Below are 17,071 nucleotides of genomic sequence, written 5' to 3' on the forward strand. Positions count from 1 at the left end.
AGACCACGGAATAGTTCAGTAAATAATGAAAGAAAGGAGCTCAGCAATTCTCCAAGTCGACTGAGAGTGACAATTTGGAATGAGAGACTTCATTAAGGTGCACCATGAGGGATGCATCCCAGTGAGAAATGCTCAGTGTCCCAGGAGGCCTGGGTTACTAGTGTTAATTTTGTACCTGTGGTGAAGGGTGTCTGAGTGGCAGCTACTCATCAGGAGTGGCTCATTTGGACCCTTGAGCCGCAGCCAGCAGATAAAGCCCATCCTGGCCTGCCTCTCCGGAGGCTGTGGGGTTCCTCCCTTGAATGACAGACGGCGAGAGGAGATAGTGCGGGCGGCTGGAAAGGCCGCGCCACTAGCGGCGGGGCCAGGCGAGGCCGGCCCGGCCATGGCCTCCGGGGCTCCCGGGGAGCGGCTGCGCGAGGAGGCCAGGTGCCCGATGTGCCTGGACTTCCTGCAGGACCCGGTCAGCGTCGACTGCGGCCACAGCTTCTGCCGCAGGTGCATCTCCGAGCTGTGCGACGAGTGCGACAGCGCGCAGGGCGGCGTGTACGCCTGTCCGCAGTGCCGGGGCCCCTTCCGGCCCGCGGGTTTCCGGCCCAACCGGCAGCTGGCCAGCCTGGTGGACAGCGTGCGGCAGCTGCGGCCGGGCGCGGGGCCCGCGGGGGCGCCACCGTGCGCGCGGCACGGCGAGGACCTGAGCCGCTTCTGCGAGGAGGACCAGGTGGCGCTGTGCTGGGTCTGCGACGCCACCGCGGAGCACAGGAGCCACCGCACGGCGCCGCTGCAGGAGGCCGCCGCCTGCTACCAGGTGGGAGCCGCTGCGCCGTCCTCGGGCAGGGCGCACCCGAGAGGCCCCATTCGGGGTCTGGAAAGGCTGCTGCGACAGAGGGGCAGGCTGAGCCGGGGGTGCGAAGTGACTTGCGCAGCGACAGAGCCAAAGGGTCCTCCCCGGCCTCCTGCCTCCTGCTCCCCTTGCCCTGCACCCACCCCAGCTCCTCCGTCGCAGCTCACGCTCAGACGGGGCCCCAGCCTTCGCTGGTGGCGAACTCCCTTAGGGACTCCTGCTCAGGAGCCCAAACGCACCGTCACTTCAGGCTGCCCGCCTCTGCCCTGAAGCCTTCCTGGCTCTTTAATTTCATGCTGGTCTTATTTTTCCCGATGCTGATCGTCTGAGCTCCGGTGGGGAGGGCTGTGCGGTCCAGCTGGTTACCGTGTACATCTTTATTGTAAAGGCGTCCTAATAACTTTCATTCGTACAAAGTTTTGCTTTCTCATAGTGTTTATCTCTGCGTTAAGTAATATTAATTAATTAACAGCCCTCAGTTTGGGGCATTTGTTAGGAATACAGTCTGGCGGGTTCTGTCCCTGCCACCTTTAAAGTCTGAGCAGGCTTGCCTCCCCTGACGCAGGAGGTACACAGGCCACGCGCTGGCAAATATTTGAAAACTTATAATTTGGAAATCCTCAGTGAAGAGTGACGTGTATTGGAGTATTTGTTCCCCAAAGGTGGCAACTGTGAAACTGTGTAGGATTCTTCCTCCTGGTGCTCTTCAAAAGTTTGTGGACATATTCTGAGCACATTTAAATTCCCGACATTTGGAACAGCTACTAGCACAAAGGAGGCTGGAGTCATCTTTAATCTTTAATCTACTGACATATGTAACTAAAGTGCTATCACACTAATAAATTGCAAATACTAAGCTTTCTCAGAATTTTATTTATGTATTTATTTTGTTCGTTTGGTTACTTAATCAGGTTTGGGTATATTTTCCCTCTGGAAACTTCCCTCTGGATCTATCTGAAAATACTTCTCTTGGTTTTTCTTCTTGATTTCAGTTGTCATCTACAAAATTCACGTACTAGGTACTTTCTAGCTAGACTTGCGATATATAGGATCTCATATGTATGTGTTTTTTTTTTTTTTAATCCAGAAAGTACCACATGGCTAGTGAAATATTTCTAAAGACATTCTCTATATTTTCGTAGTTCCTTAATTAAATAACAAATAAATATTATCTAATTTCCTGAGCCTGTCAGTCAAGACTTTCTAGGGCCCTAAGTTATGTATCCACAGTTCTTGTCTTAACCAACCATGAGATTCAGCAAAATTAGCCTAATCACTGTTGGCCCCAAATGTGCCACACTGTTTTTTCACCTCCTTGCTTTTGCTCACAATTCCTGGGTCTGAGGGAACTTTTCTACATCTAAAAGTGTCAAAATTCTCTATTTCTTGTACACACTGAAATAAATGCCACCCACCCCATCCTGTCAAATGGCACCACAAATTCTACTGTTGTTTTATGTGCAACACCATCTACAGCTATATAATATCCTCCTTTTAGAGGCAATGATGTGTATGTAGGACTTATTGAATAACTTTGGGAATAGAAATTTTTTTTCCCTATTAAAATTGTGTTTATGTGTGTATCTTTGTGAGTTTAAATAAAATACACATATTTACCTCTAGCAAGGGTCGTATTGTTGAAGGGAGATGTAGTTTTCATTGGATTACTTTTTTACTCATTGTAAGATTTACAACATACTTTTTTTTTTTAAATTTTAAGCATGTGAATCCACAACATTTCTTTTGGCCTAATAATACTACTAGTAATAGATTCTTTTATTATCATTAAGTAGTAAATAATTTTTAGAAATTGAAATATAGAGAGATATAAAAATAGCATGTCTTTAACCTAGCACCAATGGATGATATTTTATCTAATAACATTTTTCTTTACCTTCAGCTAGTTTTTATGTATTCATTACAAGCACTTTTCTTTCAAAATTGGTGTTGTTTTATAGAATATACTCTTTTACATGACATTATAATTGTATTTCTTGTCATTAAATATTCTGCAACAGTTTATTTTAATTATATCCTGTTAACATAAAACATTTTTTTACTCCATTGTGTTTAACTACAGTTTTACTTTTGTCAATAATGATGCAATGAACATATTTTTAGATAAATCTTTGATTGTATCTGGTATTAAATACATTTATGTTTAGTTTAGTTATTAATGAGGTGGAGCATGTTTATATGCTTTCTCTCTTTTCTTTTTTTTTCCTAAAAGATGACCAGTAAGGGGATCTTAACCCTTGACTTGGTGTTATCAGCACCACACTCTCCCAAGTGAGCCACGGTCGAGCCCTCTTGTTTATATGCTTTCTAAGGACTGTTTCAGGTTATCTTTGTATTTCCTCACACATCTGGGTGCATCTATAATGATTTTAGTATATGTTCCCAAACAGGTAAAGCTCCAAATGGCTCTGGAACTTGTGAGGAAAGAGATGCAAGAGGCCTTGACTCAGGAAGCTAACATGGGGAGGAAGACTGTCATTTGGAAGGTAATAGAATATGGGCGCTTCAGGAGTCTTGCCCATCTGAAGGATCCAGAATTGGGTCAATAAATCCTTCTTCCACCATCTCCCATTCCCCAATACTTATATTTCATCCACATACTTCCTCAAGAAAAACATCTCTGTGCCATCCAGGAACATCCCGTCCCCCCAAATTATATGGTCCACTTTTGTTCTTTCTATTGATACTACCCATTCCAAATTATAAATAAATAGCTTTACTGTCTTAATTTGACTGTAAAACCTATTGCTGTATCCCCAGAACAGAATCTCATACTGTCACTACTAGTTTAAAAAAGTATTTGTTAGATAGATGAAATATTGAGCACTTCACAACTTTATAGCACGTGCAGTACAACTAATGGTTGTCATCTTACATAGAGAAAGATTATCAGAACTTTCAGCCTCCTTTCAGTATTCATATCCATATTCCCTCTTTTTCACACCTCACCTGCGAACACTCACGCACACTCTCACACACACACACACACACTCTCACACACACTCACACACACACACACACACACACACTCACACACACACACACATACACACACACACACACACACACACACACACACACACACACACACACACAGTAGTTCTCAACCTGGGGTGATTTTGCGCCCCTCATCAAGAAACATTTTGCAGTGTCTGGAGACATTTTTGAATGTCACAACTTGAGTGTGCAGTGTGCCACTGCCGTCTTGTGAGTGGAGCCAGGAATGTGCTAAACACCGTACAACGCACAAGGGCAGTCTCCAGTCTCCACACCAAACAACAAAGAAATTATCTGGTGAAAATGTCTGTATTGTTAAGATTGAGAAACTATCTATAGAAACTGTGTTTATAGTTCTATAAATTTACACAATGTCTTATATGATATAGGATATATTTTATAGGTTATTTCTACTCTTTCTCTTTCTCCAAGTAGTCATTCTTCTGCGATCATTCTCTATATTTTCCTTATTATTTTCTTCTTTTTTCCTCTGAAAATTTAGTCTTCAACTCTGTCCTCAGACAGATGTTTCCAAAGAACCATTTATTGCTGTATTTTTCTTCTCGGATAAGTCTTATGCTTTCCTATCACTATGTATATTATAGGTAAAGTTAAATATTAATTGACAATTTTATGTTCTTTTTAGGCTAATAATCCGAGTCAGCTGTTTTAAATTCTGGCCTGACCAGAGACTGAAATCAGAATCCCCATATCCAAGGTCTGGATTACTACATTTTTTAAAACGCTCCATTGATTATTATAGAGATGCTATTAAGATCCCAGGGCAAAGCCAAGTAAACCGACATAATCTTTGCCATCAATAATGTATCCATGTGAGTCAAATGCAACAAACACAGGTTGGATAAAAATAAACTCTAAATTCTAAAACAATACTTTTTTCCTGCGTGTGCAGATATAATTTTAATACAGTTGAGTATCCTTTATCCAAAATGTTTCAGACCAGAAGTGTTTTGGATTTTGGATTCTTTTCGAATTTTTGAATACTTGTATTATATATACTTACCAGTTCAGCATCACAAATCCAAGTTTGGGATTTTGGAGTCTTTCAGATTTTGAGGTTTTGGATTGGGGTGCTCGACCTGTACTCAATAGGATGTGTGAAAGGAAAATGAACTGCAACCAAACCCCTCGCACCACATCATCTCTCATGCCCTGAATGTGGCTCCACTCGTTTCCAGTGGCCGAGTTATTAACTCCACTGCTCAACAGCACAGCCACCCCCAGTATGGGGGAGAGTTGCTTATATTTAATTGAGTCATACCTTTTAAAAATCTAAATGTGAAATTCAGAGTTGGTTGATTTTAGAAAAAGGTCAAGATTGTATGAATCTGTTGTTTTAGAAAATGGTAGAAGGCAGAGATAGAAAATTGGAGGAAGGAACTGAGTCTTACAGGATTTGGAGAGAACCATTGTTAGAGTTTTAAAAAAGTGGTAGCTTATGCCTTTTAGTCAAATCAAGAAGTTACAATGTTTAAAAACAAGGCCGAGAATTCAAGGTGTAGATACTCTGGGAGGATAATTTGCCTCTCATATTCAGTTTAAAGCTACCTTCTTACATACTAACCTGAGAGAATTAAATTTAGATATAATAAACTTGTAGCAAAATATGTTCCTTAGGTCTGTTAAAAAATTGTAGATGTGAGACTTGGGAGGAAATCAGGACAATTCTCTGAAGTTAACTCTGAAATAAGTGGCCCGAGGAACATTTTGTTCTTTCTTTTCTGTACAGAGAACATTAACCTTAAGGTTGGTTTTGCAATTACCATATTCTGAAAGAAAGTTCATGTTTTCTAATCTCTCAGCCTTTTCTTATTCACCTTTACAAATCCAGGTCTCTCTAATCTCTGTTTATAATTCAGTTGTTTTCTAGTGTTTCTAGCGACTAATGTATATATTAATAGTAAATAGAAACTTCTATTGTGTTACTACACCATGATATTCACTGTGCTCAACACTAATCCACATATTCCTCTTTTCCCCGCATTTTATATATGATGTTGAAACTTGAATATAAAAGTACCTTGGCCCCAAGCCTATGGCAAAATGGGAACCCAAATCTAACAGTCTTTCTCAAACTCTAAGTTTGAATATTCTCCCAGGCCACTTCTCATATGAGTGGTGCCTGGATTCTGCATCTTGTGAGAATGCAGCCATTCAGTCCACAGAGTTATAGAGCTGAGGGAACTCTGGACATTGCGTTCTCCTGCTCCACCATCTTATACATGTAGGGGGAGACTCAGACACCTTGCCCCAATCACTGATGATGTGATCCCTTATTTCACTCCAGGAAAAAGTGGAAATGCAGAGGCAGTGCTTCAGGTCGGAGTTTGAGAAGTATCGTGGCTTTCTGGCCCTGGAGGAGCAACTCCAGCTGAGGCGGCTGGAGCAGGAGGAGCGATCGACCCTGCAGAGGCTGCGGGAGAGCAAGAACCGGCTGGTGCAGCAGAACAAGGCCCTGAAGGAGCTGGCCGAGGAGCTGGAGGAGAGGTGCCAGCGCCCAGCCCTGGGTCTGCTGGAGGTGAGGCCGAGTGCGGGAAGGGTAGCAGAAATGAGACCAAGAGAACAGAAACAAGAGGACAGTGACATTTCCAGACACCGACTTGGGCATTTATGCTCTTTAGCAAAAGAGTACCCTATAATTTATTTGGAAAGCATCTTAATCCTAAATCTAGCATCAGAATCAGAAGGGACCCTAGAGCATCATACAGCTTATATTAAAGACAAAAAACCTAAAATTTTAAAAAATTAAAATTAATTTAATGGTTTATGAAAACTTTAAACAGGAAAAAGACAATCAAATTTACACTCTTCTGGCTGTGAAACGGTCTGTCAATGATAATATTGCTGTTTCTCAGCGATGTCAATCCAAAAAGTCTTTGGTAACCCATTTCAGGTATAAATAGCCAAAAGTATGAATAGTGCCTTAAATTGTTACACTTGAAATTTTCATGCTAAATTTTAAGGTGTATTGATTGTACATATTTATGGGGTACAGAGTTATACTTCAGTACATGTATACACTGTGTAAAGATCAAATCAGAGTATTTAGCATATTCATAATTGTAAAACTTAATCATTTCTTTGTGATGAGAACGTTTGTTACTGACAGGCCAGGCTCGGCTTGCCCTCTCACATTAAACGAATGACCTGAAAGTCCAAAAGTTGGTGCAAAGATTGGAAGGTTTATTCAGATTACCGATACTCAACTAAATGTCTAACCAAGCAAACAAAGAAAGAGAAAAGTGAAGCAGTGGGGTCCAGTTTATCCTAGTCCCAATCGGTGGGGCCAACCTATTCTATTAACAGTAATTGATAAAAGCAGTTCTCCCCACTGTTTTCAGCATAAAGAAGAAGAGTATCGACTAGACTTAAATCAGAAAAACAAAGCATAGCCAGGAGCCCTCCAGGGTGCACCTATATAGAAATAGATACAATCCAACCAAACAGAAGAGGGCTCAGAAAAATCAGAGAAAGGTAAAGAGAATAACCATTGTCTTGTCAGAAGTTAGGCCAGGGACTCCAGGAGAGATCTACCAGCCGCAGAGACATGGGAGCAAAATAGTCCCAGTGGCCGCTTGCATCTTGCAGCTAGAATCTTCTCTGGTGCTCAAAGCTTTCCAGTTTTCACCAGTGACTAAATTAAGCTCCCGGATTCCAAAGTCATAGAAATGAACAATGTACCCAACAGTAAAGCAAGCAATGCTTTATTAAAATAGGGGATAGACTTATGCAGAAGGGGGTAGCAACAGTAAAGCTAGCCTCCCAAGGGGAGCTGCTTAGGGTCTTTTATAAGGAAAGGAGTTACGGGGTGGCAGGCCAGTGTCACTGGAGGTGGTCTGTTCGGTTCTTCCTGGTTGCGTCATGTGTGCATGCTCAGTAGCACATGAACACCACTGTCACCCCAGGAGGGTCATTGTAGCAGTCACCTTGATGCTTTGTGCACAGGTGGGAATTCCTAAAGGGGTCTTAAAGTTAATCTGTAACTTTTACAATCACAGTAAACAAGTCTTGGGGAGGGGTTTTGCAACTCAGTAAATATCTGTTTCCCCTCTCAGTCTATTTTGTCAGGACAGCCCTTGGGGTAATCATTTGCCCTGGGGGTTCTCATGACTGAGCAGTGGAAAAGTAACAAAATGTCCTCTGCAGGGAAAATGAAATCAGTTTGGTTCTCAGGCCTAGCCTTACTCGTTTCACATTTGAGCTCCTCTCTTCTGGCCATTTGAGAACATGTAATAAGTTATTGTTAGTTATAGATGCCTAGCTCTACTATATAGCACTAGAAATTATTTTTCCTATCTAGCTGTAATTTTGTGTCCATTAACCAACTTCTCCCATTCCCTTTCTCCTTCCACTTTTCAACCTCTAATAACCATGATTCTACCTCTACTTCTAAAAATTCACCTTTGTTTTTCTTTTTAGCTCCCACATATGAGTGAGAACATGCTGTATCTTTTTGTGCCTGATTTATTTCATTTAACATAATGTCTTCCAGGCTAAAAAAACTGACCAAAACAAAACAAAACAAAATAAAATAATGTACACTGTTCCTACATGTGTAATATTTGCAGTTCACTTTTCTTGTTTTGACATGATAAGTATGCACTGAAATAAAAAATAAATAAAAAAAATTTAAGGTGAATGCTAATTTCCTAGCCCATGTGGCATGCCCAGTCCAGGCATGGTGGGGAGGGAGTACATGGACTCCCATGCAGCTCTCACTATTTACTTGTACTCGAGATTACAGAGCAGAAGGAAAAATAAGAGAGAAACAAATAATTGTTTTTAATCCCTCATGAAGATATTAAACCCCAGTTGAACAGGGAAAACCATGGTGTTTGTTGGTGGATGCGTGTTATCTTGATGGAATCACCTGCAGCAGGAATTTATCTGGGCGCACTTTTCTGTGTCTCATCCCCAGTGACTCATTCAGGAAATTTGGTACTAAGTAATTTATATTCTCAGTTAGTAGCTGCCTGACAGATTGTACTTTGTCTGACTTAGCTCTAGACACTGAAAATGACATAGTTATAAGTAACTATATTAACTATCTGTATAACATTTACAATTACTAAACAATACTGGTCACATAGTGGGGGAATTATTAAATGAGTAGGTTTATAAAGCATTTTTATTTATAAAGCATTTTCATTTAATTTTTCACATTTTATTTTCAAAATATATATATAAAAGTAAAATTTATGTTCTTTTATTATTAGCATTATTAGTATTATTGCTATGCCCATTTCCTTATAAGTGAATGAAGGGTCAGAAAGAAATTAACTTTCTAGGGCCGAGCCCGTGGCGCACTCGGTAGAGTGCTGCGCTAGGAGCGCGGCAACGCTCCCGCCGCGGGTTCGGATCCTATGTAGGAATGACCGGTGCACTCACTGGCTGAGTGCCAGTCTCGAAAAAAAAAAAAAAAAAAAAGAAAGAAATTAACTTTCTAAATAGCAGATATCAAATAAACATAGTACTTTGACATTTTAATAATAATATTCATTGCTTTACTTCACCATATCTCCATAACATCTTATTTAGAATAAGCATTTCTTAGCACAAAATAAATGTTAAAATAATTTATAATACAAATCTTAGGGAGAATATATTCTTAAATAATTTATGTTTATTTTTATGCTGTCCTTTACTTTTCTTCTTTAGTACCAATAAACTATATTTTCCTGACAATGCCTAAGACCAAGTCCTGTCATTCCCATGCAGGGGAAGATGAATTATACCCTGCTTTTATGCTCTATCAAAATTTATCTGGCTGGTGACTGTTTTTAGAGGAAGGAGTGAAGTGTATCACAGGAGACTTTTTTAATAATCAACTTTGAGAGAATAGGTTGCTAGATATTAGTGACTTCCTTTTTTATCTGCTTTGTTAACCTACTCTTATGGGTAGCTCTGATGTGTTGGTTCAATGAATTAGCAATTTGGGGTTCTCTTATAAAGACTTTGAGAGTAACATTTTATGTCTGTACTTACCATTGTTCCTCAAATAAATTCCACAAATATTTAGGATCCATTTTTACCATAATTCCATCTGTAATAGGTGCAGAACATAAATCTCTGTTAAAACGTCCGCGTGCCAGAATTATCAATTCAGAAAATAAATTGATAGATGCCATAGGAATTAACCTAAAGTTTTTGTAGCTGATTCTATTCCAATTACTAATGATTCTGCTATATCAGATGTGTGAGAAAATTAAATGACAGCCTATTTTGGGCTTTAATGAAAAGAAATTTACTGTCCCTTGTGTCTAGCTCAGCTGTTTTTGTTTCTCTTTCACTTTCAGGGTGTGAGAGGAGCCTTGAGCAGGTACGTTTACTTTCCGAATCAGTGAAGGGGCTGGGAGAGGCAGAGGAGGAAGGTGTATAACCCAACTGAAATCTGACTGTTCTCTGCTCTCCTCAGAAGTAAGGCTGTCACACGGCTCGAACCAGACACCATCCCCACGGAGCTGAAGACAGTGTGTCGCATCCCTGGCATGAGGGAAATGTTGAGGAAGTTCCAAGGTAGGTTGCATCATAGGAGAACTCTGATCCCTGGGTTTGGCTGTTATTGCATTTTGTTACTGTGCTAGTCAGGCTGCAGTAACTAACAGAACCCAAAGTCTTCATGGCCAAAATGAGCAAGATTTTTCTGAACAGCCTGCTGTTGATTGATTACTGAATTGTGGAGACTTTTGTGTCACAACCTCTCACTCTGAGATCCATGTTGACAGAGCTCCATCTCCTTCTGGGTGCTGTTGGTGATAGAAAAGGGTAAGGTGATTAAAGAGATAGGGAGGAAAAGGGCCATTTTTTCCCCTATTCTCTTACATAGTCAGTACAACACATCTCTGGTCATGAAAGTATGTGGAGATTTCTCTCCACCAACAGCCAATCTGTTACCGACCTAGACCTAGAATGCCAGGTTCTTTGGGAGTCAATGTCATGGAAATGAACACTGAACCCATAGTGAGATTGAGCAAGCTACGTTTGTTGAAAGATAGCTTGTGCACAAGGGGCCAACATGAAAGAGGAGTGTTGCTCCCCGATTGTTTAGTGTGAGGGGTTTTTTAAGGCAAAAGAGTTGGGTATGGGAAAGAGGGTGAGGTCTCCGGTCTCATGATTGGGGTCTTCCTCAGTTGGTCAGGGCGTTCTGTTTTCAGCTTTATCAGGTGGTGACCTCATTTTCTCTTGAGGTCTGTAAAAGAATGCTTACACAAGGGGGTTAAGCAAACTTGAGTAATGACATGCTTGTGGGAAAGAGATACACCAACATGTTTAGGGCTTATCTTTAACCCCTGTCCTCTCTGGTGTTTCCTGGAACAGGATGTGGTCTGTTGCCTTGAGGGTCTCTGCTGCATTTCCAGCACAGAGACTACTGCTGGGTTCTCAGAGCAGACAACAAAATGGAGTCTCTCCTGTCAGCCCTATCCTTACTTCTGCCTCACATCCATTCTGCAGCAGATTCTCCAGCTGGGTGTCTTCTGATTCAATTCAATTCTGACACTATATACATGAAGATAGCATCAGATCCCGCAGATTGAGGGCTCAGTCCCAGAAGACTTCCCCCACTTTAGATGCCAGTTGCAAGCGCAGATTGTGCCTATGCTCCTGAAAAACCGGCTACAAATCGGGTTTCCCATAACCCCCTCCTGGGTTTGACTAATGTGCTAAAGTGGCTTACAGACCTCAGAGAAAAACGTCCTTACATTTACCATTTTTATAAAGGATATTATAGAGAATGCAGATGAACAGCCAGATGGAAGAGACAAATAGGACAAGGTATGGGAACTTCCTTTCCCCTTCCGTGTTCCCTTTCTGGGCGTGCCACCCTCCAGACACCTCGTGTTCAGCTGTAGGGAAGCCCTTAGAACATAGTCTCTTTGAGTTTTTATGGAAGCTTCATTATGTAGGTATGATTGATTAAATCACTGGTTATTGGTTCATTAATTCAACCTTCAGCCATCTCAGTGGTGAGGGAGGGTGTGTAGAACCGAAAGTGGCAGCCTCTACATGGTCGGTTCCCCTGGCATTCATCTTATTAACATGCAAAAAGGCATTCTTATAGCTCTGTAGAGTCTAAGGATTTTAGGAGCTACATGTCAAGAATTGTGGGTGAAAACCAAATATGTATTTTACAGTATCACAGTTATAGAGCCTGAAAGGCATTCATGGTGAATGTCTTCCCCGGAGATTTCATTGGCCAAAGTGAAGCACATGGCTATGCCAAACTGTAAAATAGTTGGGAGAGTGCACCATGCCCAGGAGAATGAGGATTGGGATATTTGTGAACAATTCTAAAGAATATCAGAGTCACAGACACCCATACAGTCTGCATTTGGTTAGAACAATGGGCTTGAAAGAGTAGTTCATACCTTATTAGCTGTGATATGAGTAACATAATTTCCAGTAAATTTCCATTTCCTTGTTTATAAAATGCAAAAAAAAAACACATTGTTCGGAGGACTAAATTAAACATATTTGACCCCCCCCAAAAAAATCATCAGTATGAAAGCATTGCAGAGTATCAGTTAACAAGAAGTTTGGTTCAATTTATTGGCTAACATTTGATAAGTTGCTTGAATTGGTGAGTCAATAAAGCCAAAGATATTCAATCAACTATTTTTATGTAAAAATAACTAATGTCATCAATTACTTTGTTCAGTCTGATTATGTCATTCTTCAAGCAGTATAGGTTCAATATTTTTTTTTCATTTTTTACATATAATTTATGCCAAGTTATGTAAACAAACTGTGGCTAAGTAGTGGCTTCACCGATTACGTGTAAAAAGTTTTGTCCCATCATGAGAAAAGCCACCTCCGCAATACTGCTCAGTGACTCCACCCGTGTTCTGATGGGCAGATGAATATAGTGTGGGTCGGATTTTGGAATATTTGCAGAATACATACCTGTTAAGCATCCCTGATCCAGAAATCTGAAATCCGAAGTGCTCCAATGAGCATTTCCTTTGAGCGTCATGTGGGCCCTCAAACAGTTTCAGATTTTGGAGCATTTTGGGTTTTGGATGTTTGTATTGGTGATGCTCAATCTGTATATACTAACCTCATGACTTGATGAAAATCATTAGGGCACATTCAGACCCAGTGACCTCATATTCCCATTTTCTTTTTTTCTTTTCTTTTTTTTTTTTTACTGAATGAAATAATCAATTCAATCAATATTGTATATTTTATGCCAGATACTCTTATAACATATCATTGAACAACAACAAACATCTTGCAAATATTTATTTAAGTTAAGCAAAATACACAGAGTATGAGAAGATGATACAGAATTTTGAAGGAAAAAAAAAAAAGAGTATGAGAAGGGAGACCAGAAGTTCTAATTTTGAATAAGGTGTGATAAAGAAAGACCTCACCCAGTAGGGATAACTCAGCAAATATCTGATTTGGAGGAGAGCACTCAGGCAGCAGAAACAACGACCAGTGATATCTGGTCGACGTGTTCCGGGCTCTGTGCAGACACCAGTACAGAGCGAGTGGGGGACGGGGGAGAAGCCAGGGAGGGTCCAGATAGGCAGGACACAGTGAGCAAGATTCTCTGTCTCTGAGTGAAGCAGGAAATCACTTTTAAGCTGTACATAGAAAAAAAGCAGGATTGGACTAATGTTTTATGAGCATTACTCTGAATGCTTTATTGAGAATAAATTACAGAGAGGCAAAGATTGAAGTGAGAAACATGGTTAGCGGCCATTGCAATAACTTCAGGAGAGATGATTATGGATTGGAACAGGTGTTAGTACTGGAGAAACTGAGAAAGAGAGATTCTTGGTATATTTTGAAGACTGAGCTGGTAAGATGTACTGTTGGATTAGTTATAACATGTCATGCAAAGAAGAAAGCCATGAATGATTCCAAGGCTTTGGGTCTCTAGAACTAGCATAATGAAGTTGACGTTTACACTGATGGGTAAAGTTGCTGGTGAGGCAGAAGGTGAGTTAGGTTTTGGACATGTTGATGTTGCTAAATATCCAAGTGCTGATGTCAGGTAGTCAGATGCATTTACAAATATCGAGTTTGAGGAGGAAAGTCTAAGCTAGAGATATGCATTTGGAATCAGTCAGCATATGGATGTGATTTAATTAACGCATTGAGCCAGCCAACTTAAGGACACACACGGAGTAAGCTCAGAGAGAGAGAAGAGGTCCCAGTCTTGAGACCAAGGTTTCTGCAGTGGTAGGGATAGAGGAGAAAAGGAGAGAACAGCAAAGGAAACCAAAGAGTAGGGAGTAGAGAGGGGGGAAAGCATGGATGACTGGTACCTTTGGAAAAGAGAAAGGAGGTTTTTCAGGACAAGTGGATTCTCAACCGTGTTGAGTGCTACAGAGAAATCATGTTAGGTGAACTCTGACAAGTAACCGTTCATCAGTGTGGAGGTCGCTGGGAAGATGGACATGAGCAGTTTGGGTGGGGGATGGTTCTGTCATGATGAGCAATTGAGTTTAATAGAGAAGGGGTAGGTAGCCATCAAAAGTCATTCCATAGATCTCTTTTTATAAATGAAAAGACGAATGTGCTGGAGCAGGAACGGTGTGTAACGTTCCATAACATATGTTAAATAAACCTTACAGAATTCCATGGAGACCTACATTTCAATCCCTGTTATTGATTACTGCTAGAGTTTGGGGAAACACATAAACTCTTTGACTCTTCATCTCTTCATCTCTAATGCAGGAATAAGAACGGCTATGTTGAGGGCTGTTACATGGGTTGATATAGATAATGTGCATGCAGTGCCTAGTTATGTGACCACTAAGGTTTGGGCATCAATAATATTTCACTAGAAGTGGTTTAAAAATGAGTAAGATTAACGGTAGTAGTAGCAGTAGTTGTGGTAGTAGTATTTGTTACAATATTAAAAATAAAACTATGTTAATGAATTTACTACTTTTGAATAAATATAAGGAAATACTCTGAATATGTTACATCCACCCTTCACTGAGATTTCATGTCTAGATGTATTTGTTTATTATGTATACATGTCAAATGTCACATCAATCTTGCTGGAACTTCACAGTGTCAGTATTAGGTTTTCATTTCTATGTAACAAATTACCACAAACTTAGCTGCTTAAAACCACAGCAATCTATTAGCTCATAATTCTGAAGATCAGATATCTAGGTGGGATCAGCTGGCTCCTCTGCTTTGGTTTTCACAAGGCCAAAGTCAAGATGTTGGTCAGTCTGAACTTCTTTGAAGGGTCTGGGGAAGAGTCTACTTCCAGGTTTATTCGGGTCATTGTCATAATGTAGTTCCTTACAATTGCTGGACTGCAATCCCTATTTTCCTGCTGTTGGTTGGAGGCCACTCTCAGCTCTAAAGATCACCTGCCTTTCTCCTCATGTGACCCTTCATTCTCAAAGCTGGCAGTGATATATCAAATCCAAATCTCTGATTTTCCTCTCTGCCACCAACCCAATAGCTAGAGAAACCTTTCTGATTTTAAAAGGTCATGCAATTAAATTAGACCCACCCAGATAATTTCTCTCTTGTGATATAATGTAACATATCATGAGGGCAACACTAAGGAGTGCAGGTCATGGGGTCCACTTTAAAGTTCTGCCAACCACAATAATATAACTTTGAAAGCAGTAGATTTGGTTTTAATAAAATTTTCCTTTAGGTTTTGAGAGAAAAAATCCTCAAGGAGTTTATAAATTTTATGTTAAATGCATAAGATCCTCCTAAGTGCACCCAAATGCTTTTGATGTAAAAGAAAGGAATCTAAATGATTATGCATTTGGTTTGTCATAGCATCAATGGTATGTTTTCTATTGGGAGTGATCATGACTTCTGGATTTTGCAGAGGTAGCAGTAGAATACATTAGAGAGTAACGGCGAATATGCTGAAGGACCTGCAAGGTTCTGAAATACTTATTTGTTTTCCCTTGGGAGTTATTAGAGAGAGACGAATGAGGAACTGGATGACTTTTCTCCTCAGTGACTTACTAAGTTTTTACTAGTCCTTTCTGTCCTTTTACATGTCCCACAAAATTCTTTCCACAGCTGATGTAAAGCTGGATCCTGCCACGGCTCATCCGAGCCTTCTCTTGACCGCTGACCTGCGCAGTGTGCAGGATGGGGAACTGTGGAGGGACGTCCCCAACAACCCCGAGCGATTTGACACATGGCCCTGTATCCTGGGATTGCAGACCTTCTCGTCAGGAAGGCATTACTGGGAGGTTGTGGTGGGAGAAAGATCAGAGTGGGGTTTAGGCATCTGTCAAGACACAGTGCCAAGAAAGGGGGACACCACCCCGTCTCCTGAGAACGGGGTCTGGGCCATGTGGCTGCTGAAAGGGAATGAGTACATGGTCCTGGCCTCCCCATCGGTGCCTCTCCTCCCACTGGAACGGCCTCGCTGCATCGGGATCTTCTTGGACTATGAAGCCGGGGAAATCTCATTTTACAACGTCACAAACGGGTCTTACATCTGTACATTTAACCAGCTGTTCTCTGGTATCCTCCGGCCTTATTTTTTCATCTGTGACACAATTCCTCTTAATTTGCCACCTATGACAGAAGCAGAATCAGGAAATTGTGCATCCAGGGGTCACCCTGACCCTGCATCTAATGTGAGAGATGGTCATTCCTAAAAGTCTCTTCCCAAGATACCTTCCTAGCCTGACAGAGGTTCCTGGAGGGGAGTGAAGGATACACGTGCTGATTCCACACATGTTCCCATTGAGGTCAGCACTTTATTCCTTGTGGCTATGGCAATGTTCCCATAGGGACAAAAGAGAAAATATAAAATAGAAATGGAGGAATCTCATCAAATTCTATTTCCAAATGGCTCCATACACTTTCTTGATGGGTTTCTTTAAATTAATGACCTTGTATTAAGCAAATATGTCTATACATTCACTATAATTCTTCATTCTTTTGAATATCTTTTCATTCCAAACCTTCCATATATTGATAATTAAAAATGGCAGTTCTGAAGTTGGTTCCGAACAGTCTGATATCGTTCAAGTGTCAGATCCGTAATCCCACTTCTCTTCCTCTTTTTCTTCTCTTCTGCTTTTTCTCTTTTTGTCTCTCTGTCTCTTTCTTGTTTATTTTTATTTTTTTGCTATATACCTCATTGTTTAACCTCATTTCCTTCTAGATTAATATGTTCAGAACCATTCCTATATACACTCATGTTTCCTATTACTAGATTCAATTACATTCTAAATT

At 40.8% G+C, this 17,071-nt stretch overlaps 1 protein-coding gene across 1 annotated transcript; it reads left to right on the forward strand.

The window, feature by feature from the left end:
- The first annotated feature begins 385 nt into the window (after positions 1-385).
- Positions 386-16,488, forward strand: LOC134375996 (E3 ubiquitin-protein ligase TRIM58-like). The gene is made up of 6 exons (XM_063094701.1): positions 386-808; positions 3,253-3,348; positions 6,168-6,398; positions 10,177-10,199; positions 10,296-10,396; positions 15,899-16,488. Exons 1-6 carry the CDS (start codon positions 386-388, stop codon positions 16,486-16,488), a joined length of 1,464 nt encoding a protein of 487 aa, XP_062950771.1.
- The last annotated feature ends 583 nt before the right edge of the window (positions 16,489-17,071 follow it).

This window comes from Cynocephalus volans, chromosome 4 (genome assembly GCF_027409185.1).
Source record: "Cynocephalus volans isolate mCynVol1 chromosome 4, mCynVol1.pri, whole genome shotgun sequence".
In the NCBI taxonomy this organism is placed as follows: Eukaryota; Metazoa; Chordata; class Mammalia; order Dermoptera; family Cynocephalidae; genus Cynocephalus; species Cynocephalus volans.